The 23,480-nt window shown below is 46.6% G+C and overlaps 6 protein-coding genes across 6 annotated transcripts; 4 read left to right on the plus strand and 2 right to left on the minus strand.

The window, feature by feature from the left end:
• Nucleotides 1-2,438: 2,438 nt before the first annotated feature.
• On the minus strand, nt 2,439-3,733 carry N7511_007085 (aldo/keto reductase; the record flags this gene model as incomplete). Its single annotated transcript, XM_057129462.1, has 6 exons — nt 2,439-2,734; nt 2,807-3,001; nt 3,051-3,164; nt 3,228-3,371; nt 3,437-3,515; nt 3,575-3,733. The coding sequence occupies 6 exons, from the start codon at nt 3,731-3,733 to the stop codon at nt 2,439-2,441; spliced, it is 987 nt and encodes a 328-aa protein (XP_056982530.1).
• A 1,106-nt stretch (nt 3,734-4,839) lies between these two features.
• Nucleotides 4,840-5,994, plus strand: N7511_007086 (aryl-alcohol dehydrogenase aad14; the record flags this gene model as incomplete). The annotated part of the gene is made up of 1 exon (XM_057129463.1): nt 4,840-5,994. The coding sequence occupies one exon, from the start codon at nt 4,840-4,842 to the stop codon at nt 5,992-5,994; it is 1,155 nt and encodes a 384-aa protein (XP_056982531.1).
• Nucleotides 5,995-7,205: 1,211 nt separating this feature from the next.
• N7511_007087 (FAD-binding oxidoreductase) lies at nt 7,206-8,906 on the plus strand (the record flags this gene model as incomplete). Its single annotated transcript, XM_057129464.1, has 5 exons — nt 7,206-7,319; nt 7,374-7,844; nt 7,901-8,331; nt 8,387-8,595; nt 8,650-8,906. 5 exons carry the CDS (start codon nt 7,206-7,208, stop codon nt 8,904-8,906), a joined length of 1,482 nt encoding a protein of 493 aa, XP_056982532.1.
• A 1,990-nt stretch (nt 8,907-10,896) lies between these two features.
• N7511_007088 (MFS general substrate transporter) lies at nt 10,897-12,486 on the plus strand (the record flags this gene model as incomplete). Its single annotated transcript, XM_057129465.1, has 4 exons — nt 10,897-11,183; nt 11,254-12,138; nt 12,200-12,287; nt 12,343-12,486. 4 exons carry the CDS (start codon nt 10,897-10,899, stop codon nt 12,484-12,486), a joined length of 1,404 nt encoding a protein of 467 aa, XP_056982533.1.
• Nucleotides 12,487-14,873: 2,387 nt separating this feature from the next.
• On the plus strand, nt 14,874-16,745 carry N7511_007089 (uncharacterized protein; the record flags this gene model as incomplete). The annotated part of the gene is made up of 4 exons (XM_057129466.1): nt 14,874-15,285; nt 15,338-15,379; nt 15,464-16,385; nt 16,442-16,745. 4 exons carry the CDS (start codon nt 14,874-14,876, stop codon nt 16,743-16,745), a joined length of 1,680 nt encoding a protein of 559 aa, XP_056982534.1.
• Nucleotides 16,746-17,249: 504 nt separating this feature from the next.
• Nucleotides 17,250-19,052, minus strand: N7511_007090 (sugar porter family MFS transporter; the record flags this gene model as incomplete). Its single annotated transcript, XM_057129467.1, has 6 exons — nt 17,250-17,627; nt 17,691-17,981; nt 18,034-18,747; nt 18,803-18,878; nt 18,928-18,979; nt 19,028-19,052. 6 exons carry the CDS (start codon nt 19,050-19,052, stop codon nt 17,250-17,252), a joined length of 1,536 nt encoding a protein of 511 aa, XP_056982535.1.
• Nucleotides 19,053-23,480: the final 4,428 nt, after the last annotated feature.

Here is a 23,480-nt window from a genome sequence, read left to right on the forward strand (position 1 = left end):
GGTTTGTCGATCACATCCAACTCCAACTTTATCAACACCAACCCCCTACATTCCTCAGGCATTGTAACCTCACGAAAAACTGACAGACCCCGAATTTTCAATCCGAGGCAGATCAAAAGACGGTTAACGTTTGATGATATGGAGTGTCGTGGAAAGCTCCGTCTTTCTCGTTGGACGAACCTTAGACATCGATCGATCACAGGCGTAATCATAAGCATGTATTTCACGAATACAACCTGTTTCATTTACGCCGAAGAAAATAAATCCTGTTCTATCATGTTTGGAAATCAGAGATAAATTAGTCAGCACCCTGGGTTGATGGCAACGTGACATTGGAACCCCTACTGTGCGCCGATGTGCTACCCAAAGATGGCCAAGACATCAATTCCCAGTTGAAGAAAACGCTCAGAGCTACTGAAGGTAGGCTTGCCTATTCCAAAGTGCTATCGTCGCCTGGCGCTCTTCGATGGGCAGATTTTGTATTTTGCGCCAAAAGAAAGTATCGTCTCAATACAGGGGCCCGGTTAGCCCGGTCATTCTACGGATACAAAGTCCGCGCAGGTTACGTAGTACGAATATTCTGCTATCCGGAAGGGGTTCTGGAAGGGGTTCTGGTTAGCAAGAACAGATCCTTGGGACCGGCAGATCAACGAAGAATCTTGATCCATGATACAGTACAGTAGACTCACGGCGCAAGTTGAAAATATTCCGAGGAATGTATGTGAGGTCATTCCCAGGTGACTTCCCCATACCCATCTGCCCTGTTTCCTGGTTATGTTTAACTCTCTCATAGCTGTTGGTGAGATTGAATATGACTGGGCTGCTGAATTTGACCAAAATTGAGTCGTCAGTCTGTATACTTGACCGCGTCAGACAACAAAAGACACTTAATATTGATGTTTTTGCTCCATCATTCTCCCCAAGCTCTTTAGCTGCGATGTCGGCCATTGTGATCAGAACGAATTATCTCAAAATACTTCCTTCATCTAAGTCACTGATAAAATCATCCCTGTCTCTCTGAACTACCAGTTGGGTAGTAGACAAAATGAGTTGAAACTATCTGCAAAACTGGGACTTTATAACTCAATTCTCAAAAATTCGGGTCTGTATCACTTTTTTGAAAATTGGTTATGGTTGCAACATGCACTGATATTCATACTCGGCCAGGTCGAAATTGTACCCAAGGAAGGACCTTCCACCGCAGCAGTGATGAACCCCTTCAAAGAATATTGACAATCTGTCCGTGTCCCATCACACCACGAATCAGGCGCCAATCTCATATCATATCGGAAAAGCATTCACGCAATGGCCAAATTTAGCTCCGCCCACGCGAGTCTCCAAGCGACACACGACCGGGGTCCATGACTGAAAGGGCAGAATCCTTCCCGGTTAGAACTGATTTGCTTTTCTGCACTATTAAACTTCGGACTTTTGTCGTTCTTATCTTTTAAATGATTGAAACATCGTTCCAGGTGGAACTCATCGGGAGCCGAGAAGTATCTCGAGTTCCCTTGAAGTGTGTAAATAGACGTTCCCACTGTAATTCCGGCAGGAATGAACTCCTGGTCGATTTGAAATCTGCCTTTTTAAAATATCCGCGGAGGAGAGTTGAGGACAGATGTAAGTAGACGTAGTGATTCGTTGATACATACTTGAAGGAACTTGCACGAGTTGAGTTTCTGGCCTAGGTGGATCTCATCTTCTCCAGACAACACCACACGGACTTGCTCTGTTAAACGCGTGAGCACAGCCGGGTGATGACCTATGAGAAATCATACCACTCGTTGCAGTAGAGGTAGTGTCGGGGCCTGAATAATAAGAATGTCAGTATGAATTTATCCATGAGCTATGTACGTTGAAACTATTCTAATACAAAAATAATCGTCTATTGACATGTTTCAACAAACGAAATTAATGCCAGTGACAAGATATAATACCCTCAAAAATAAACGATTCAAGTCCATTTTGTTAGTCAGTTTCTGGAATATATAACATTTGAAATTGATATCTATGAGCATAAACCGATGCATTGCTGTCTCCCTTGATTTTCATTCGTGACTTCCAGAATCAAGGCCCACCGCACCGCACATCGGCCTAAAGCGCCTTTCTTTGCCAAGACTCTGGATATACTCAGCTTGGCTACCTTTTTTGTCCTTCGCTGAAGACGCTAGGTCGGTGGAGATGCTGCGATCAAGTGACTTTGCAAACGTTATCCACGAGGTGCAAGCCTTGGATTGCCTGAAGTTGAAGTTTCAAGGACTTCATGAACTGTATCCCAGCAAGTCAATACTCACAATATGATTCAATCTTCTAGCTAAAATATCCTCAATAGAATTGCCCTGTCCAGCACATAGGATTGATGATATACCATCGTGGTGCGAGAGTCCTATATCAAAATTCACCACTATCCAGCAGAGACCAGGCCTTGTAGAGAGGCTCTAATGACCGACCATCGATTCGAAGATGGGGGCGAATCTCTCTCCAACGGGCTTGGCAGCATCCACAATCTTACGCATCTCCTTGACTTCCTCGTCCGATAATTCGATATCACGAGATGCCCAGTTCTCTGCCAAGCGTGAAGCCCTAGTCGTTCCGGGGATAGTGATCAATCCTTGCGCAGCAACCCAGGCCAGGGCAATCTGCGCAACTGAGCAACCTTTTTTGGTGGCTAGCTTCTTGATCTCATCAACAATAGCCTTGTTCTTGTAGAAGTTTTCGCCCTGAAATTTAGGGACTGAATTTCGAAGGGATCAGTTTCTCGCGTATCCAAGAGGACTTTTTGCAAAATGCGAATTGAGTGACATACCAGTGCGTCGGAAATCAGTAGGAGCGAAGTCGTCAGGAGATTTGTACTGGAAGTCATCTACCAGCCAGCCGTGCCCCAGAGGGCTGAATGCCACAAAGGCCACACTCAATTCTTTTGCTGTTTCAATCAGGCCACTGGTCTCGTGGATTGTCTCAAAGGCAGAGTACTCGGCTTGAACCGCATCAATCTTAGCGACTATGATATGTAAGCGCGCACTCTCCCGTGTGGACTTTCATATACGAACTTGCGTTAGCCTTGCGCAAAGTTGCAGCTGAGCATTCGGACAGGCCAATGTATTTTGTTTTTCCGCTGCGGCGGAGTTCGTCCAGGGCGCCGATGGACTCCTCGAGGGGTGTATCTTTTTAGAGTTAGGTTACCAATTCGGCTGTCTTCACATTCTGATTTTATGAGTCATACGTACTTGGATCGATCCTGTGAAGATAATAGAGATCAGGAGCGAACCCAAGCCTGTCGATCGTTCCCTCGATGTACTCCTTGATATGGGCGGCCGAGTTGGTTACCTTCCGTTGGGGTCCGAAGACGTCAAATCCACACTTGGAAGCCACTGCGTGTGGCGACGCCATATGAGTTAATGACACTGCGGAGAAAGACAGACGTTTTCGTACTCACCGAAAATCTTGTCGCGGACATTGTGCTTCTTAACGAATTCCCCCAGCAGCTTCTCATTTTCACCAGCCTTGTAGGCAACCTATACCGCAAACCCAATCAGAGACAGATATCCTTAGCGTATTTTATCTGTTAGCTTACCGCAGTATCCCAGAATGTACAGCCGAGCTCAACAGCTTTCAAAAGAACAGGTTCGGACTGTGCGAGGTCGAAATCTGTGCCCATGGACGCATTCAGTCCCATAGCGCCAAAGCCGGGAATAGAGACCTGTCGGTCGCCGAAAGGAAGTGTCTTGACCATCTTGGTGGATTCTAAAAGTCCAAGTCAATGTCAGCGTGACTATATTCTGCTATCAAACACACGAAATAATATTAATTGAAGGTAGTGGATGGGCGCACGTGTATAGGCTGTACGGTGGGTATGCTGCGATCGAGATTATTATCGTCTTGAAACTGACGTTGCCGTTGCGAAACTTCGACTGAGAATCTAGAAACAAGGTGGCTTTGCGGTGGTTTTAAATTGCAGCCGACCCAAAACCCATATCGTGACAATGATATCATGACCACCGTAAAGTCGGCAATTGAGCTGCCGCAGTTGAGTGCCCGCCTATATCCAGGAGGCTGTCTTGATGAACTGCGAAAAAGAGTCAGCAAACCTGCATTGATTATTTCCTAACTCCGCGCTAATCACCGTGGATTTACGTTACAATACATTGCACCTCGCCACTCACTTATTCCATCCCATTGCCAAGTTAACGTCCCTTTACACGAAGAATATCGAACCTCTCGCCGAAGATCAAGGAGGCTTACCCGCACGTGAAAATTATCTCGCAAGGACTACAAAGTATTTTTGATCTTTTCAGAGAGCTGGATTACACCAATGTCCATCATTTTACCATAACGCGGAGTTTCAGTAAATTGCACCTTCAGGAAGTCCGATTGACTAATCATGATTTTCGGCCGAAAACGATGTTTTGACCTCCACTCAAAGCTTCCTGAAAATAAATAGAGCTTTAATGCTGGTGTAGATCAGAGCTCGTGTGGGTCTTCATCGACCGAAATAAGTTTGTAGTGTCTTGGCAAATTGCTATGGGTTCCATGCATGTGACCTTATTTGGTAGCAAACAGAGCCCAAGGACCCTTTTTGGGGCTCTAAAGAGCGGTCTTTGCTTGCGTGACATTGGTGATAATCACTCATCAATCAGTCCAGGAACCTACTCGGTTACCTTATACACCGGTGGTGACATCAACGCGGCCGAACCCTTCTCGGTGTGGACAGAGTAGAATGTGTCTCCGAAATCTAGATAGATATAAAATCTACAATGTCTGGATTGAGCATAACTTGATTCTAGTCTCCATTTCTTCTTGTGCTCTGTCTACCTACCACCCTCAGCACGTACCTTTACGATGGCGCATCTTTGGGCCCCTGCTCCTGAACCAGACACCGAACTGGGACGGTACCGGGTTCTCTCTTCTACTGCTGGCATTCGTGTTTCACCACTTCAGATCGGAACTATGTCGATTGGCAATGCATGGGAAGAATCCATGGGTTCGATGACGAAGAAGGACTCCTTCAGACTTCTCGATGCATTCTTCGAGGCAGGCGGAAATTTCATTGATACAGCAAACAATTACCAGGACGAGCAATCGGAGACATGGATTGGAGAGTGGATGATCCAACGTAAGAACCGTGATCAATTGGTAATTGCCACCAAATTTACAACGGACTACCGGTCATACAAGTTGGGTAAAGGGAAGGCCCCAAACCATTGCGGCAATCATAGGCGCAGTCTCAATATGAGTGTCCGTGATTCATTGAAGAAGTTGCAAACCGACTGGATTGACATCTTGTACGTCCACTGGTGGGATCAAACTACATCAATTGAAGAGGTCATGGATAGTCTTCATATGCTTGTGGAAAAAGGAAAAGTGCTCTACTTGGGCATTTCGGATACACCAGCATGGATAGTCACAGCAGCAAACCTATATGCTCACAGACAAGGGAAGACTCCTTTCAGTATCTACCAAGGCAGATGGAATGTCATGTTGCGCGACTTTGAACGGGACATCATCCCTATGGCACGCCATTTTGGAATGGCCCTTGCCCCTTGGGATGTCATGGGCGGCGGGAAATTTAAAACAAAGGAGGAAATTAAACAACGCAAAGCTCGTGGGGAGGCCCTGCGTAGCATTCTGAGCCCGGAGCAAAGTGAAGAGGAGGAAACGATGAGTGCAGCGCTTGAAAAAGTGGCCAATGAACATGGGATCAAGTCACTCACTGCAGTTGCCCTGGCATATGTTATGGCGAAAGCACCGAATGTGTTCCCTCTTGTTGGCGGCCGCAAAGTGGAGCACCTTCACGATAATATCTTGTCTCTCAAAATACGGTTGACAGCGGAGCAGATCAGTTACCTTGAGAGCCAAAAGCCGTTTGATGTCGGCTTCCCAAGTAACTTTATCGGCCCGGATCCCAATGTGATTGGCAAAGCGTCTTTCCTGTTGGCTGCCAACGCCTCGTATTCATTTGTGCGGTCGTCCAGGTCCATCACGAGCCCAGAATAGGAGCGGGAAGATTTGAACAGCAAGCCTGCCAGGTTTACGTTAAAATCAAGCTGGCGAGAAACAACAAAACGGAGAAAGAAGAAGACAGGAGAAAGAAATAGGCCCTTTATTCATATTCGCATGATTTATGAATAGAATGAATAAGTCATATTTAGCTAAATACATACTAAAACACTATACATTAGCATTCGTTTCATTGAAAAGAACCATGCATACAATGCTAAGATTGTTTTCTGAACCCTTAGAGCTTAGAAAAACATGTTCAACGTGACTAGCAAGCCTTAGTAGATATATCATTCTAACAAGTCAAGGTATTGAACAACCAAGAACACGCCAAGAAGTCACGGCGGCCGATGAGGACCCATACAAAAGGAACTAGCCAATAGCAAGAGTTCAGGAAGCTGATATATGGGGCTACCTTGATACATCGGCCGAAAAGATCCCAAAGCAGAACTTAAGAATCCTGTTTCACTTTTTCGCCTAGGGTCCTTTTTATAAGATTGCAAGACACTTATGAGAGCCCGAAATATCTTGCTAGTTCATTATCTTGCAAACCTGAATACCTCAACATCATCATATCATTTAAGGGTTTTAAATGAATTAGGAAAATCAATCAAAACCAGGAGGGGTTCCCACGCGATACATACCATCAAGTACAGTTAATTTCATACCGATGCTTTCGTATCTACAATTCTTGCGCATATCCCTAGCTTCGTATCTGCTTCCGTCCTTTGATTTCCGGCTTTTTGCATGGTTCTTGTGTATCCGATGAAATGGAAAGAACATGCACCTTGCATCAATTCAATCTTCATCGGTAAGGTTTGGAACCACTATCTGAATATGGCACCCATTCTGATTTCGAAGAATAGCCCACGTTAGCAGTCGACTGCAGAGGTCTACCGATGCTCATACATGGATCCCGCATCGGCCGACGGGTATGATGATTTTCTACTGTAACGTTGGGGTTGTTAGTTGAGGAGTTATTGCGGATCTGCATTCTCAGTGCGCCATGGTTTTGCATGGTCTAACTTGGCTTGTTCGAAGAAGGCATTTCTGGGGAATATCTTTCTCTCCGCGTTTCTTGGCGAAATTTCCCAGTGTTATATAGCTAATCACTTGACCCTTGAAGAGTTCCTCAATCTCAAGGCAGAGGTAACAAGAATTTCGATATCCACAAGTCTGTGTTGGGTTTCTACTTGAATATATCTATGATGTTACGCAATATCTTGCTCGTGGGCTCTCTACTTACTTCTAGCAATGCAGTGAGCTTCAAAGAGCAGGGCAGTCAATTGGGTGAAACAGTCTCTGTAGGCTGTCACCAAGCCGTAGGTACCCTTTGAGCCTCTTTCAGCCTCTTACTTTCTAACATTGTCCTAAAGTGCACCCAACTTTCTACTACCTTTGGCTCTGCTTTCCATTATCCCGAAAGCGATCGAAACTTCATCATTTGGGATGCCAAGCAGTACGAAGTTCGCCCGGCTTGCCGTGTCGAGCCCTCCAATGCGAGTGATGTGTCCCGTGTGCTGGGTATTGTCATCGATCATTGGTGCAACTTTGCCGTCAAGGGTGGCGGTCATTCAAGACATCGCGATGACTCAAATTCTGTGGCCGGTGTCACGATTGACCTTGGCCGCATAAATTCCGTCGAGGTCTCGAAAAATGGCAACACAGCGCGCATTGGCGGCGGTGCAACCACTGCAAAAGTTTATCATGACCTAGATTCTCACGGCCTTTCTTTTGTCGGTGGACGAGTTGGGGCTGTCGGCGTCGGCGGGTTTACACTGGGAGGAGGAACGTCGCCTTTCTCCAACAAGTACGGCTTGTCTCTTGATAATGTCTTCGAGTATGAAGTACGTCCCTAGACCTTACAGCATTCTATTTTGACCCGTCATTGATCTGATCGCAGGTTGTCCTTGCCAATGGTACTATCCTAACTGTCTCTGAAGATGATCATCCTGACCTCTACTTTGCGCTCCGAGGAGGAGGTAACAATTTCGGAATTGTGACTGCCTTCACCGTTCGCATATTCACTCAAGGTCCTGTTTTTACTGCTGCGACAAAATATGCCAGCAATCAAACCGAGCAAGTTCTCGACCGGGTGTACGATCTTTGGGCCGGTGAACTTGCGAGTGATGTTGAGATGGCCTACGATATGTACTATGAGTACAGTCTAAAAACCGACCAATTCAATTTGAGAGGCAACCAGCGCTACGCGAAGCCCATTATGAACCCGCCTGTTTTCAGCAAGATTGAGGAGATCACCCCATTGACAAGGTCCCCTAGAATTGCCACCATGGGCAATATGACGGGTAGCCCTGAGCCTATGGGTGTCACCAGGTAAGTGAATCTTGATAGTGGTCTTTATCTGCACCCCTTGTTGACTTGTTTTCAGAAATTTGTTTGCTACGCTCACCGTGCGACCATCTCGTCCCTTTCTCACACAGGCCCTCAAGATCTTCAGTGAGGAAGTGAGAAAAATCAAGTCTGTTGAAGGTTTGAGTCCAGCTTTTATTTGCTACCCTCTTCAAAAGAATGCTTTGACCGCCATGAGGCAGAGAGGGGGCAATGCTCTGGGTATTGACTCAGATGGACCCCTTTTCCGTGAGTAACAAGCTCCAGCAAGATCATTACTATAAGATACTGACTTATTATGAGTCATCCTACTTTCCACCGCTTGGAACGATGCCAGTGGCGATGCCGCTGTCAACAGAATGACAGAAAACACTGCTCGAAGGGTCAATGCAGTTGCCGAGAAGCTCGGAGTTGCAGACCGATACCGCTATATCAATTATGCGTCAAAGGCACAGACTGAAGAGGTTTTCCCTGGATACGGTGAAAAGAATATGCAAAGACTGAAGCAAATCCAAAAGTCAGTAGACCCTAAGGGTATCTTTACCTCAAAGGGTTTGTAGAGGGGCTTTAGGAAGCTACTCTAAATGAATCTGTATAAATTTGTCGACGGCAGATCGAGGTGTTTGGGGTATTTTTCACCTCACTTAGCCCATTCACTCGACCACGGTTGTGAACATGATGATAACTTTAAAGTTGAAGGTTAACATCAAGTATCATTGGATGAAGTTCTGAAGATATACGTTTGGTTTACGGTCATCGAATCAAAGGTTTTTCTGAGTTCTGTTTGGCGATGCACGATTCAATTGCTGATAGTTCTTAGTGATCACCTTTGCTGTGATCGGTTCTGCGCCTAGCTCGGTGAATCTCTCTCAGATTCGAGCAGTATTAGTTCTCGCGAGCCCTACTGTTATAGACGACGTGGTACGGCCTTCGTCTTATAACGTGTCGTTTTAGAATTAAATAAGATTTGCTCAGAAATTGTCACGTATTGCATTCCCATACATTGCCGTAGCTAGGCCTTCATCTCGAATCTTACTTCCTTCGGACTTATTTCGAATTAGTGTTATAACATACTTACTTGGCCTACGCGTAGTAATCGGGGTAGATATCTCCGGCGATTACGATATAGTTAAGCCTAGTATTAGTTAACTAGTATCTTAGTAAACCCTAGTCAAACTCCCCCCAAGAACCACTAGTTAAGAGGGATCATAGGGTCCGCACGGACCATAGCTATACGTTTCTCCTAAACCGATTGATCGGACCCTCGGGCCCTAAAACATCTCCTCTTGCACCACTTCCTATGATAGAGAGGCTTTTACTTCGATGATATCGATAAAAGAAAGGGGGAAACAATGATCATATTTATCCGATAATAATGATAGAAGAAGCTAAGAAAATAGGAAGGGGGAGGTAAGAAATACTCTGCCTCCCGGCCGATCGGGTCCCTATGTCTCTGACCTCTTTTTCCCTGTCAACTCTCCAGCTGATGAGGTGGCTCAGAAACGCCTGGTTATGCATCCGCCAAACCAAGACGCGTATACTTTATCATTTCCATTGCATCTTAGATCCACCCTCCTTACATATCACGATATGACATGTCAATGCAGATCTCTGCTTCCATGATCGTACAGTGCCGTTCGAAGTTCCCTTATGTAGAATCAGCAGCTATAGATTCATGTGTGGTTGAATATATCCCAATATATCCCGATAATCCTCATTTAATTGTCTTGAAATGTATATTATGTGCTTAAAAGGAGTTTCCAATACCATCACTTTTGCCGGTCATGATCAAATTCTACGTTGATGGGCGAAAAACTTGTACAATGACCTACCTGGCAAGCACTTCAGGCTCACATGGCTTATGTTACTTGGGCAAAGAAAACTTAACGTTACTTCATCATCAAGGGGTAAGAAAATCTCTCATCAACAAGGATGATACGAGACACGGGAAGCATGTGAACAGATCGACATGTGCTATCAAAGTGATCACATGAGAAACGCCCTTTTAAAGTAAATTTTTAATTGCTTCCTCGTTGGTGACAGTTTGAATCATGATGGGACTAGCTTCGTAATGCATTAGAGTCAATGTTAGAGCTACGCCGGAGTACCCGAGCCGAAAGTCGGTCACGGCAGTATCGCCTCGTGTTGGGTAGATCCAAATCCAGAACGTGTCTGTGGGCAAATATCAGCTAAGCCCATAATCAATAGACTTGGGTGATCTACATTTCCTAATTATACAATGATCGTCAATTCCAATGCTATTCGAGCCACGTACTCATCCATCCGTATTGAAATAGCTAAGTGCTGTAATATCTTAACGTCGCAGGCCTTTGAGTGATATTTACGGTATAGAATACTCAAATATCAAGAGCGGGTGCTACGTAGGCGAATGCAGTTTGCAGATCTCAAAGCCAGGCAGTCTATCTATATTGATTACTCAGTCTTTTCCTTTCTTTCTCTTTCTTCTCTGGGAACCATTCGTTTTCAAAAAGCATTTTTGCGTGCGGTCCATTGTTCATTCATTACCAGGAAAATCTCAGAGCTTCTTACATGCAACTAAAGCCCTGCCTTACTATGACAAAACTTGAGCAAGTTGATCAGATACCTGGCGTCAATGAGTCGACGCCAGGAAGTTCAATTTCCGGTATTGGAATTGGCTCGCCTATTGTCAATGCGAATTTTGTTCATAACGCCGATGACAAGCGTGCACTTGATGTCTCCAAGGGCAATGAAGCTTGCCGTAATCAGCAAGAACTTCAAGTCCCCGACGCTCGCTGTTGGAACTCGAAGTATAAATTGCTCGTTTCTTTTAGCGCCATTTGCTCTTATTTCGTCATGTGAGTCAATTTATGCACGCTCACCGTCCTATCTGAATTAATACTAATTGGGACCAACATAATGCATTAGTACATTGGCGACTTCGATTTATATCGCGAGTATTCCTGGAATAATGCGGGAATTTCACGTTGGAGAGACATTGGCCATTTCTCCTATAACGTTTTATGCAATAGGATTCATAATTGGGCCTATGTGCACGTCTGCGCTCTCAGAGGAGTTTGGCAGGCAATACATCTACAAGCTCTCATTGTTTCTTCATTTGATCTTCACCATCGTGGGTGGATCAGCCCCGAACTTCCGGACATTAGCAGTTGCTCGTGGCATCTGCGGCATCGTTGGGTCTCCTTGCGTGACTGTCTTCTCGGGTCTGTTAAACGATCTATGGAGGATGCCCGAGGATAAATTGGGGGGTGTGCTGTTCGCAATTTACGGCATAATGGGGGCGGTTGCTACTGAGGTCGGACCAATTGCTGGCGAGGCGATAGTGACCGACCGTGATTGGCGCTGGACATTTTGGCTCACAGCAATGCTGGTTGGTGTATGTTTTCTGGCGATGGTGTCAATACCAGAGACATATCGTCCTGAGGTCCGGAGAAAAATGCTGAAGCTGCCTCGGCGGAACCTCTGGCACTGTCTGGCTCCTGCTATCGCCCGTCCGATACAGATGCTGCTGATGGAGCCTATCATCTTTCCAACGGCGGCTATTGTAACCATGGGTCAGGTTGTGGTGTTTGTGTTCTATGCAAGCTATCCATTGGTCCTCGCGCGAGTGTATCAGTTCACGTCATACGAAACCGGATTAGCATTCATACCATTGGTAATTGGAAGTCTGCTAGCATTGCCTATCATTTCCATAGTTATGAAAAGGAGGGATAAGTTGTCAGATCCTAAACCCGAAGATTCACTTCCTGCGGCGAGTATAGCAGGGATTTTGCTACCCATCAGCTTGTTTTGGTGGGTTGACTGAGACCGATGAGAATGCAAGTTGTAGGATGGTGCTAATACGGGTGAATAGGCTTGCGTGGACAGCTCGCGTCAGTATTCACTGGATATGTCCGCTCATCGCTGGAGGGCTCTATGGGCTAGCGTTCGCGTTGTCGCAGGTACGTATTGGATGATGTCGCAGATTGTACTGTACTAATAGAAACAAAAATACAGCTGGTCTATCCCCTCTACAAGAACGAGGTATATGGAGCTGAATTCGGGGCTTCCTCATTTGCAGTTGATGTCGCTATGCGGTATACAATTCTCATCTGTCTTCCCTCTATTCACCATTCAAATGGTCAACCGTATTGGGTTTGACTGGACAATCACGCTGTGTGCATTGGTCCTTTTGGCGCTGACACCTGTTCCATTTGTACTTCAACGATATGGGCCGGCGTTACGGGAAAGAAGTCGGTATGTTCAACAGACCAAACGGAACAACTTGCACGATATTTCTGCATGATATGCTGGAAATGGACAGAAAATGTTTGTGTTGGAGGATCAACTGCATAGTGTACCCTGTTTCTAGACTATACTCACGAAACATTCCATGTAGTGACACAAATGTTGAATTTGGCAAATAACGGACGATATGGTTTTAATGATGTCTATCTTAGGAGAGAAAATTTTCCATTGCGAAATGGGTTCTTACCTTCAAATAGAATTGATGTTAATTTTTCTTTTCTTTCCCTCCTCGGTCATCTGGCCTCTGACCTTGGGAAAGTTGTTGATACCGTAACATTATCGCACCTTTCATACTTTCCCTCAAACGCAACTAATTTAACTCCAGCTTCTGCTCGCATAATAAAAGATTCACCAATCGATCTTAGTCACCCATGAATTCCTTTGTAGTTGAACAGGGGTCTTGACCACCGAGCAGATTGAGCCGCACCCACAGTACCTGCAAGATGCGGCCACCGGGATGACAGGGCTGTTCGGCCAAAGAAGCATTCTACTGTAATGAACGAATTCTAGAATCCCATCTGCATGTCGTTCCACCAAACACGACCGCGTTCAGCCTCCTAGCAGCAAGGGTCATGGTCACGCATAGTGTCGGATCCCCGCCAAAATCGGCAAATTGCTTGGTGATCATGTTTAGTAGCAATCTAACAATGATGCTATGTCTGGAGACTAGATTACTGACTAGATATTGTTCCATCGTAAATAGATTCCCTCAAAGATTCGAATTGCTTCGTAGACCTCAAGCATGTACTATTTCCCCTCTGAACTCCAAGGAGCACAAGAAAGCGAGGCGCGAATCTCATCTACAGTGCAGTATAGCACGCGCAATTGGATATCAACACTGTGAACTTATTGCCCAACTCATGCTGCGGTTTCGCGTGAAATACGCGACCGGGGCTAAATCGCGGAAGACAGTGCTCAGGGAGATCTGCACGCCGTGGCTGTCGCGAAACTTTGCGAAGGTTGGATGACTTCAGCGGCGTCCGGGAGGCGCCACACATATTTACTGACCAACAAGGCAAGGGCAGTAGATTTCGATCAGATTTCGAAGCCGGATCTGAGAATTTGGCTATGCCACGCGACCAAGCGAGGACGCGACAGGACGCGGGCTAAACCGGAACTGCCTAAAGGGGTAGGTTGCATTGCGCATCCCCCAGGATCCGGGGGACAGAGAGACTATAACGCGACAAAATTGGGCGGATCTTGTTGGCTGATGCTATTGGCAGTGGAGACTGTGGCTGCTTGTCGTGCGACATTTTTTTCTCCAGAACTGAGTCACCGTCACCTTTGGAGATGGAGACGTCAAACACCTCACTCTGGCCGAGAACTAAAGAAAAGAAGCAGTAGACAGGGGAAATAAGGGTTTGGTACCCCTGGTCCCTGGTACCGAAATGTAGCCAACTGTAGCATGGAGACCAATCTGCGAACAAAGAAAACAAGTTTAGGACACACGCATTGCCAAGATGTTCCAGGGCTATTTTTCGCCCCCTGGTCGGAGAGGCATGGGCTGATGGCGTATAGGGTTGAACACTATTTCTCATGAATTATCGCTCAGTCGACAAGCTAAAGTAGCATAATATTGGCACCACATTGGCACTGCATTGGCATAGACAAGCCTCTAAGCCAAGCGTGAATCCCAATTCAATCCGAAGCTCAAACATTAACACCTCACATCCCCAGATTCCAACCCCAGACCCAATTTTCTGTAGAGACGCGGGGGAGTTTCCACATGTATAGAACAAGCCACTGAAAGGCGATCGGCGGGGCTGAACCTGAACCGTCCAGCCGAGTGAGAGCAGCTAACTGAGTTTGGAGAAGCCGAAGCTGTCGCCCGATGCCTTTGCCCGATGTATGCAAAGCTGATTGGTCTCTTCGACTGGTGTGGGCAATTCCCGGGCTACGCCATGTCTAGAGCCGTTGATGGCCTGTGCTATTCTGGAAACTCGGGGCTCATTGCTCGCATCAGGAGGGGTGGAGCCGGTGAATTCACTCCCCGAATCATATTTTGTTTGCTTTGTCGCCGCGGCTCGGCAGCAGGATGAAGCCATAACAAGACCCCTGGTCTGGGGGTCAAGGCACCCCGGTCAAGTCCTTTAAAACCTGCCGAGTTCCCCGCGTTGATCATCGTTTTGTCTTTTGCGATCTTCTCTATCTTGTACTGTTCCCATTCTCCGACTGGCTCGGTCTAGTATCGTTTTGGGGTATTCACAGCAGAAGAGGCTTCTTACTCAAGCGCGCCCAAAATGCAGACAAAGCGGTTCTTGGGCCTGAACGGCACCAAGCTGCAGATCGCCATTGGCTTTCTGGCTGGCATGGACTTTTTGTTGTTCGGATATGACCAAGGTGTGACCGGTGGCTTGCTTACGCTCACTTCTTTCAACAAATACTTCCCTGAAATCAACACGTTGGATTCATATACCGAAGGATGGACGCAAGCAGAGAAGAATAACCAGTCAACACGTCAGGGTATCACAGTTGCAGCATACAACTTGGGATGTTTCGCCGGCTCAATTCCCACGATTTGGATTGGTAACATCCTGGGTCGTCGCAAGGCTATCTTCGTGGGATCTTTCATCATGTGCATCGGTGCGATTCTGCAGTGTACTTCGTACGGGCTTGCTCAACTCGTTGTCGGTCGATTGGTAACCGGGTTCGGTAAGTGTCACTAAGCAAAGTGCTGGTGAAAGTTTCTAACAATTAATACCAGGCAATGGCATCAACACATCCACGGTTCCTACCTGGCAGTCCGGTAAGTGGATTTGAACCCCAAGTGACATCGATGATCGAAACATCACTACTTCGTTGATGGGCAAGAAAAGGCTGATTTGAATAGAATGCTGCAAGTCTCACCGACGAGGCCAAATGGTCATGATCGAGGGTGCCATGATCACTTGCGGTATCACCATCAGTTACTGGATCGATTTTGGATTGATGTTTGCCGACCCCAATGAAGTTGCCTGGCGGTTCCCGTTGGCTTTCCAGATCTTCTTCGCGGCCATTATTTTAGGATTCGTCATGTTCCTGCCTGAATCACCCCGTTGGCTCATCCTGAAGGGCCGTGAGGAAGAAGCAAGGGAAGTCCTGGCATGCTTGATGGGTGACGAGACCGATGAGCTGTTCATTGACACCGAGTTCACTGCTATCAAGGCGACCGTTCTGGAGATGGCAAAAGGATCGTTCCGAGATATGTTCACCATGGGCGAGGACCGTCACTTCCACCGCACTATGCTCGCATATGTCAACCAAATGTTCCAGCAGATCTCTGGTATCAACCTGATTACTTACTATATCCCAACTCTACTTGAATCCAATGTCGGACTGGACGCCACGACATCACGTTTAATCGCCGCCTGCAACGGAACTGAATATTTCATTGCTTCCTGGATCGCCGTGTTTACTGTGGAGAAGTTTGGACGTCGGTCACTTATGCTGTTTGGCGCAGTCGGAATGTCCATTTCCATGGCGGTTCTGGCCATCTCCGACAGCATTTCCTCCTCCCACAAGCAGACCTCTACCGGTGTCAAGGCTGGCGTTGCCCAAACAGTTTTCTTGTTCGTGTTCAACACCTTCTTTGCTATCGGCTGGCTTGGTATGACTTGGCTGTACCCTGCCGAAATTGTTCCATTGAAGATTCGTGCACCAGCCAATGCGCTTTCTACCTCTTCCAACTGGATCTGGAACTTCATGGTTGTCATGATCACCCCCGTGGCCTTCCAGAGCATCGGCTACAAAACCTACGTTATTTTCGCCGTAATGTGAGTGTTTCTCTTATAAAATTACCCGCAATGTATCTCATACTGACTCGATTTAGTAACGCGGCCATCGTACCTGTCGTCTACTTCTTCTTCCCAGAAACCACCATGCGGTCCCTGGAAGAGATGGACCTCATCTTCCGCAAGACTACAAATGTCTTCAATGTGGTCTCGGTTGCCCGCACCGAGCCGCACATGTACGGTCCGAATGGTGAACTCCTGCGTACTCTGGATGATATCGAAGATAGTGCCGTTCGTCGTGCCAGCATCATGAACAAGGAGAGCAAGGCTCACGGCCAGAGTCATAGCCAACATGCAGAGAAATATAGCGATGGAAACACAAGTGAGGAACGATCTGTTTGATTCGAATCGCGTTGTTCTGTCGATTTTATTCATTATGCGGAGAATGGATGACAGACCGACCAATGGTTCTGCTTGAAGCAACTCGGCTTTCTATGTCGGTTTCATTCTTTGTTTAACTTTTGTGAAAAGTCTATCTCGATCTTTTCGTGTGGAAAGATCTAATACCCATGTTAGACTGAACGATTTTCAATGTCACTATATTTATTCAATCGATCTATTTTCGAGTTATGCTTAGATTCCGTTTTATTACAGCTGTGCGTAGGCGGACGCGTACTCAAGGAAAGTTTTCAAAACAGTACCTACTAGAGATCTAAACACTATCGAGTTTGGGGATACTGATGCGGCTGAAACCCTACTTGTATTTTTGTGATTGGCTAAGCCCTAGTAGTACATCATTTAAAGTATAGTATAATCTGTAACTGATTCTCATTGACTCATGAAGGATTCTAAGCGCCTAGCGGCTTTGTTATAGTTCGTTTAGGGCGGCTCCGTCTCAATCTCTATTTAAACCACCTCCTCATGGCTAGCACCACCGGCGTCTTTCTTGGCACTGACATCCTTATGGCGCTCAACTTCCTCCCCAAACATATCACTGATTTTGTGAGTGTGCCATGGCTTGACATTGGTCTCAAAGACCATGTCAATCTCCTCCAGGGAGCGGCCCACTGTCTCAGGGTACATGAAGAACACATGGAAGGTCATCACCGTGCAGAAAACTCCGAAGATAATGTACGTCTTCCACTGGATGTTGTGGAAGGCTGGTGCTACAAAGTATGCGAGGGCAAAGTTGAAGATCCAGTTAGTCGCTGCTGAAACACCGACACCCTTGGCTCGGTACTTCAGTGGGAAGACCTCTGACGCGTAAATCCACCCGGTGGGAGCCTAGAAGTGTCAGTAAAATACTTTATCATTAGGAGAGTATATCAAGAGAAGCAAATAACATACCCATGTCAAGCCGTAGATTCCGGTGAAGATGTATGAAAATGCTATGACAGTCATGCCAGCACTACCCTTGATTTCCCAAGTCAAATTGGCATTTCCATTCACATTGGGAACAGGTCTTCCTTTACTGGCCATAACGCCAGCAATGATGAAATGGACAATCATGCAAGACACAGATCCGACCAGAAGCAGATTTCTCCGACCGACGCGGTCGATATATGGAAGCATCACGCCGGTAGTCACCAAGAAGATTACATATTGAATAGCCGATGACCATAGGGTCGTGTTGCCGGTCTGCAATCGAAAGTCAGCAAATGCTCCGTACATCACAGTCGACGATACTCACCATGCCAGCCATCTGGAAGATATAGACCACGTAGTACATTGCAACATTACCACCCAAAAGCTGCTGCCACATCTGAACCGTCATTCCACACATGGTGCGTCTCCAAATGCGCGGGCCGAACAAAGCCAAGAAAGAAACATCTTGAGCTTGATGTGCGACTCGTACAGCCTCTTGGACCTCTTCGAATTCGACCTGCACAACGGGATCATGACGATCACCGTTGGCATGCAGGAGAGCCAGGGTATCCAAAGCCTCTTCCCAGCGCTCCACAGATGCAAGCCAACGAGGAGACTCGGGGAAGAAGAACAGCGCAATGAAGAGGATCAGACCGGGAACCGCCTGCACACCCCAGCAGATACGGAAGGCAGCAGGACCGGATACACCCACGACACAGCCATAAGCAACCAGGTACATGATCAAAATACCCCATTCGATAGCCCATTGCTGAATACCGACGATACGGCCACGAATGCGAGCGGGCGCAAGTTCAGACAGGTAGACACAGACCTGGGAGGAGGTCACGCCGACAGCGAGGCCACTGACGACGCGGCCCGCAACCAGATGGGTCACATTCTGTGCGCTGCACTGCACCATGGCACCAACAATCCAAACCAGCGAAGCGATCATCAGGGCATAGCGACGGCCAAGGATATCGGATAGCCAACCAGCAGCAATCGAGCCGGCGAAGGAACCGGCAGACATGGAAGCTGTAATCTAAGATGGTGTACCTGTTAGCATGTTGAAGATACCCCGTGCAGAGAATACGCACTCCTCCTTGAAGATTAGAATTCGGCGAGCCGAAATAGTCCATATATGTATCCACGCCAATCCAGGCGCTCATCGAGCTGGCATTGTGTTAGTTATTGTCATCGGTAGATGAAAATGAATACACACCTCACATCGAAACCGAAAAGAGCACCTCCAATGGTGCCGAACGCGGCAAGGACTGCTGGACATTAGTCGTGCCAGTAACCATTGATGCACTCGAACATACCGTATATATTTGTGATGGTATACATCGTCGCTAGTCGGAAGATGTCGCCCGAGAAGCTTGCGGCACGGCGTTTTTATAAGTCGACGGGCCAATGCGTATCAGGGTCGCATGGCACGACACCGGGACCGGGGGGTCAACCCCGGACGGGCAAAGATGGGCAAAGGGAATTGCGGAGAGGGCAGAAATCCCGGGGATGCCAAAGTCGGGGATGGACGTCATTGGCGGGTCGGCGGCCACGCAGAGCCAGTCGGGCCATTGTTCGGCTGAACACGTATTAACCGAGCTGGGGATTTAGCCGGGGATCTCGCAGGTTTCCCGCAAACTGGCTTCTTCCGGTATGATTGTCTGTATGGCTGTTGTTCTTCGCGTCTGTATAGGTGTCGGCCCGTGGATCGGCATACCGACGTCATTGATGGAACTTGTATTATGGGTGTGTTCATGAGTGAAAGAGAAGATTAGATCTGTGGTCGGTGTTTTCTCTTTCCTTGTTCGTACCAAGACTGCACTAGAGCCTGGCATTATGTTACAGTATACATATGTAGCCGGTTCCGCTTAGCCAAGCTGTCATATACAGGGCTATCTTGGATGCTTGGAATGTCGACAATGCCCATCTCTCTAGTTGACGCGATATTGGCTGAGTTTACCACAATGGTATCCTCCAAATCACCCCCCTGCGATGGGAGTTCCTTGGGAGCTTCTAGGTTTTGGTTACATTGGATCCTGAATTACCCCTCCATGTGAATGGCGGTAAATCCCGACTAGTGTCATCTGTCTCGAGGGATGTTTATCTTAGAGCTGTCTAGATTCAGACTACAGAAGCAAAATTGAATCTACAAGTGACAGTGGCATTGAAAATAGGGTACCGTTCTCTTACATTTTCCACTCGCAACATGGTTTGAAGGACATATAGCACGAGGACGATAGCTAATTTCCTGGACGGGGGTACTCTCCCAGCATGAAAGAAGGAATCCCGAGTGATTATGTCACATATAAAAGTAGACGGAAAACATAGAGGGCATACGTTGAGCAATCAAAATGTTGGTCACCACATCCTCTTTTACCGAGGACGGGTAAATGCACCCGGGGCTAGAATGCGCCCCTGCCGATGACCCGGCCGCCCATGGCGCTCCCATGAGCTGGTGGCGCTCTTGAAGATTCATACCAGATCATCCTATAGCAGGGACATCATAAATCCAAGAAACAGACAGAAAAGTGAATTGACACGCATCATGGCTCAAATCCAAGTCTAAATTCCCGTTGGGGCGGGTAAATGATAGGGTTTGGGGGACCACCACCGGAGTATTACCTTTTTGATTGGAGCTCGTCTATTTGTCTGGGGCTCTCAGACTGTTTCTCCGTCTCTTGGATCTCTTGACTCCTGACGGTTTGCAGGGTTTGCATCGTGTCGGGCATTAGTTGATAGTCTTGGCAGGGTCTTAGGGGTGAATGGGCCAGATGCGCTTATACTACGTCTCATTTCAGTTCATTATGGCTACATGCTCCGAGGTTTAGTAGATGGATTAAAATGAGCTTTTTAAAGAGCATTCAAAAGAGTATTGCTGTTGCTTGATACAACCGAATGCGCAATTACAGCTTTCAGTTCTGCCGATATCCAAGTCAAGATTACTGGTTGTCTTTAATATCTCGGGTAATAGCAGTGAACCTTCATGCCCTGGAATCAACGCTGATATTTTCATTCCTGGGCGAAAAGCAGGCAACTGGGATAACGAGTTCGGCCCTGGATTCTATACAATCGACTATTTGAAAAATGCAAGTGTATATGTCGCATTCGACGGCGCTCTCATAGCTTTCTGCGCCCTAAATCCTCACATGACTCGAAGTCAGAGTCTAACCGAAGCGGAGTAGGTGACTCGGTGGCTATGAGTACCTCTTCCCGTTATGGATAGCGCAATTCCATGGACTTCGTGAAAGGAGCTATTCGGGGGACGGCTGCTATGCCCGGAACGATCTCATATCTAATCATATGATAATGAGCCAGTCGCTATTCTCCACTTCTCCCTCTATTCGGAGATTTAGTTGAGTCTTACATGGAGGCGACCACCTCCTGTACACTGCTTAGGAGACACTCGGTTTTTATTTCATCAAGGCATTCCCAGACAATTCCAATTAAGTTTTTCTAACTGATCAAGTCCGCTGACAACCTTTCATTCAGAGAATCCCACAACCAATTACCCGGAAATCCACCTGACAATCATGGCAAAGGCCAACTCCAGACTCAGCAAGCAACAGTTTGAGCTACTGCAGCATAAAAATATTCAATTTACAGGATACTCTACTGGTCGGGCTTTGGCAAAGAGATAATCAGCTGTACTTTGAGCTTTCTTTACTCAAGCACTTACGACCTACTCACAGCTCCACAGGACAACGAACCAACCTTTTCAGCAGATACCAGAATTTACAACGCTGTCTGCTACTACACACAAGTCAAATGATTCACAGATCTATGTACACTGCCCGACCTCGCTTCAAGAAGCTTGCAGCCTAACTTTCTGAACGCCCGGCTATTTCCTCGAAATGCCGTCGTCCGAGTCAATTGCCCAGTTTGGAGGGTATGGGTTCTTTGTCGGCAGTTCGGGTGTCTCGTATTGGTCTATAGCGTATTCAATGAGTTGTACCAGTAATGGACTAAATACAATTGCGTGGCTCAGAGGATCTCGTTGTGGAACCCATTGATGTGATATGCCAGCAACATGAACGCTTGGAGCCGTTTCGCCGACTTACTGTCCTCCGATATGTGCCGTGTCTGTTGTCCTTCGGAAAGGGACGGTGGTGGATAGAGGGTCACCACGCGATGAGCCGATGAGTGATGATAATGATGTCGGTCTTGATAGGTGATTGACAGAATATTCAGAGAAGAGCTTGTCGATCAGACGTGCGCTGGGCTCGCGTATCACGCCTGTGTGATGTTCTTGGCTGTGGCGGCGTCGCCAGGTATCCATCGAGACCGCTCGATATCTGGCCTTGTGATGGTGTCAGCTTGGAAAGTGTGATGTGTGAGGCGTAGCCGGTTATTGATCTGCGTTACTGCTATGCTTATCCAACGTCTTTTATTTGTGCGTGGATGAGTTCAACTTCTGTTGCTCCATGAAGTGAAGATTATTTTGTAAGATTCGTGAGAGGGGGAAGTTGAAACAGAATGAAGTTCGAGCTGTGTTCGCCGTAGCGACTGAGAGATCGTAAAGAAAGGGACAGACATGTTAGAACTACGCCTCCCCTTAGAATCATGGATGTATAACATTAGCGTTGGGATTGGCATTTTTTTCAGTATTATATTTGACCACATATTTTACCTTAAAAAATACAACAAATCTAAAAATACAACAAGTCTATCTTAATAAATCACATAAATCATCAATTCTTGCATACAAATTTCGGACTTTGGGGACATTCGGTACGTACTTTAACTATATGACAGTAATTTGAGGTACGTCTTGTCTCCAGCTTCTGGGAGTTAGAGTCAAGGAAAGCATTCCACTTTACATGCAATTTCATCGTATTTAACTTTTGACATCCAGGCACATGATGAACTCGGCAATCCTGGGCAGCGAGACGTGTTTTTAACATGGCCCTCAAGACACTGACCATGTACAAGACTTGACTTAGTTTGGGGTAGTGACTGAAAGATAAGTGATTATAAGAGATGACGCGTGGGAATGAGTCTAAGGTAGTAACTCTGTGTCCTAAGTAGATAAAGGGTGAATTTGTATGAAATGCTACTTCGTGGAGTACCCAGGTCATTCTGAGATCTAGTCTGAGACCCGATCTATCAACTTGGATTAGTCGTTGCTATAATATAGCTGATTTATTCTACCCGTCGATGCTCAAATTCTCAAATTAGGTCTTTACAACCCACCGCGTTTCTATCAAGTGCCCATTCCGCTTCTTCGTACGAGAGGCTCTCCCATTAGACAAAGTATTCCTTGGTTTTCCTGTCACGCATGAGATTGGCTCGCATCTACATCCATTCATTACTTTCACAGTAATAGACAGCAAAGGCGTTTTTGCAGCTCAGTGCCGGGAAAGGAGAGGTACGCATACATTGAGTCCTATCTGAAAGCCTGGAGCAAGACAATTTCGTACTTGAAGAAAGCCCAAATGGCAAAGCGAAACAACACAATTTTCACCTCTTCCAGTGGATCCAGGAACGGGTACTGACAGTACATACGTATGTCTCAATTCAGAGATGACATATCAGGGGAAAAGATAAGCTTTTTACTCTCTCATTTCTGCTTCCTTCTTCCTCTTCTTCCCTGTTAATCCTTTGCCTTGTCCCATATCGCTTTTTTTATTGTTTTTACTTCCTTGCTGTCCTCTATCGAGATTTCATGAGCCCTTGCTCATCTGAAACTGTCGAAAAAGGACCATTCGATTTTTAACTGAGAGGAGACTTCGGAATTCCAGCTAGACTCGCACGGTCAATCAACAACGGCAA

Source organism: Penicillium nucicola, assembly GCF_028828085.1.
Source record: "Penicillium nucicola strain IBT 29836 chromosome Unknown utg000007l, whole genome shotgun sequence".
Lineage (NCBI taxonomy): Eukaryota > Fungi > Ascomycota > Eurotiomycetes > Eurotiales > Aspergillaceae > Penicillium > Penicillium nucicola.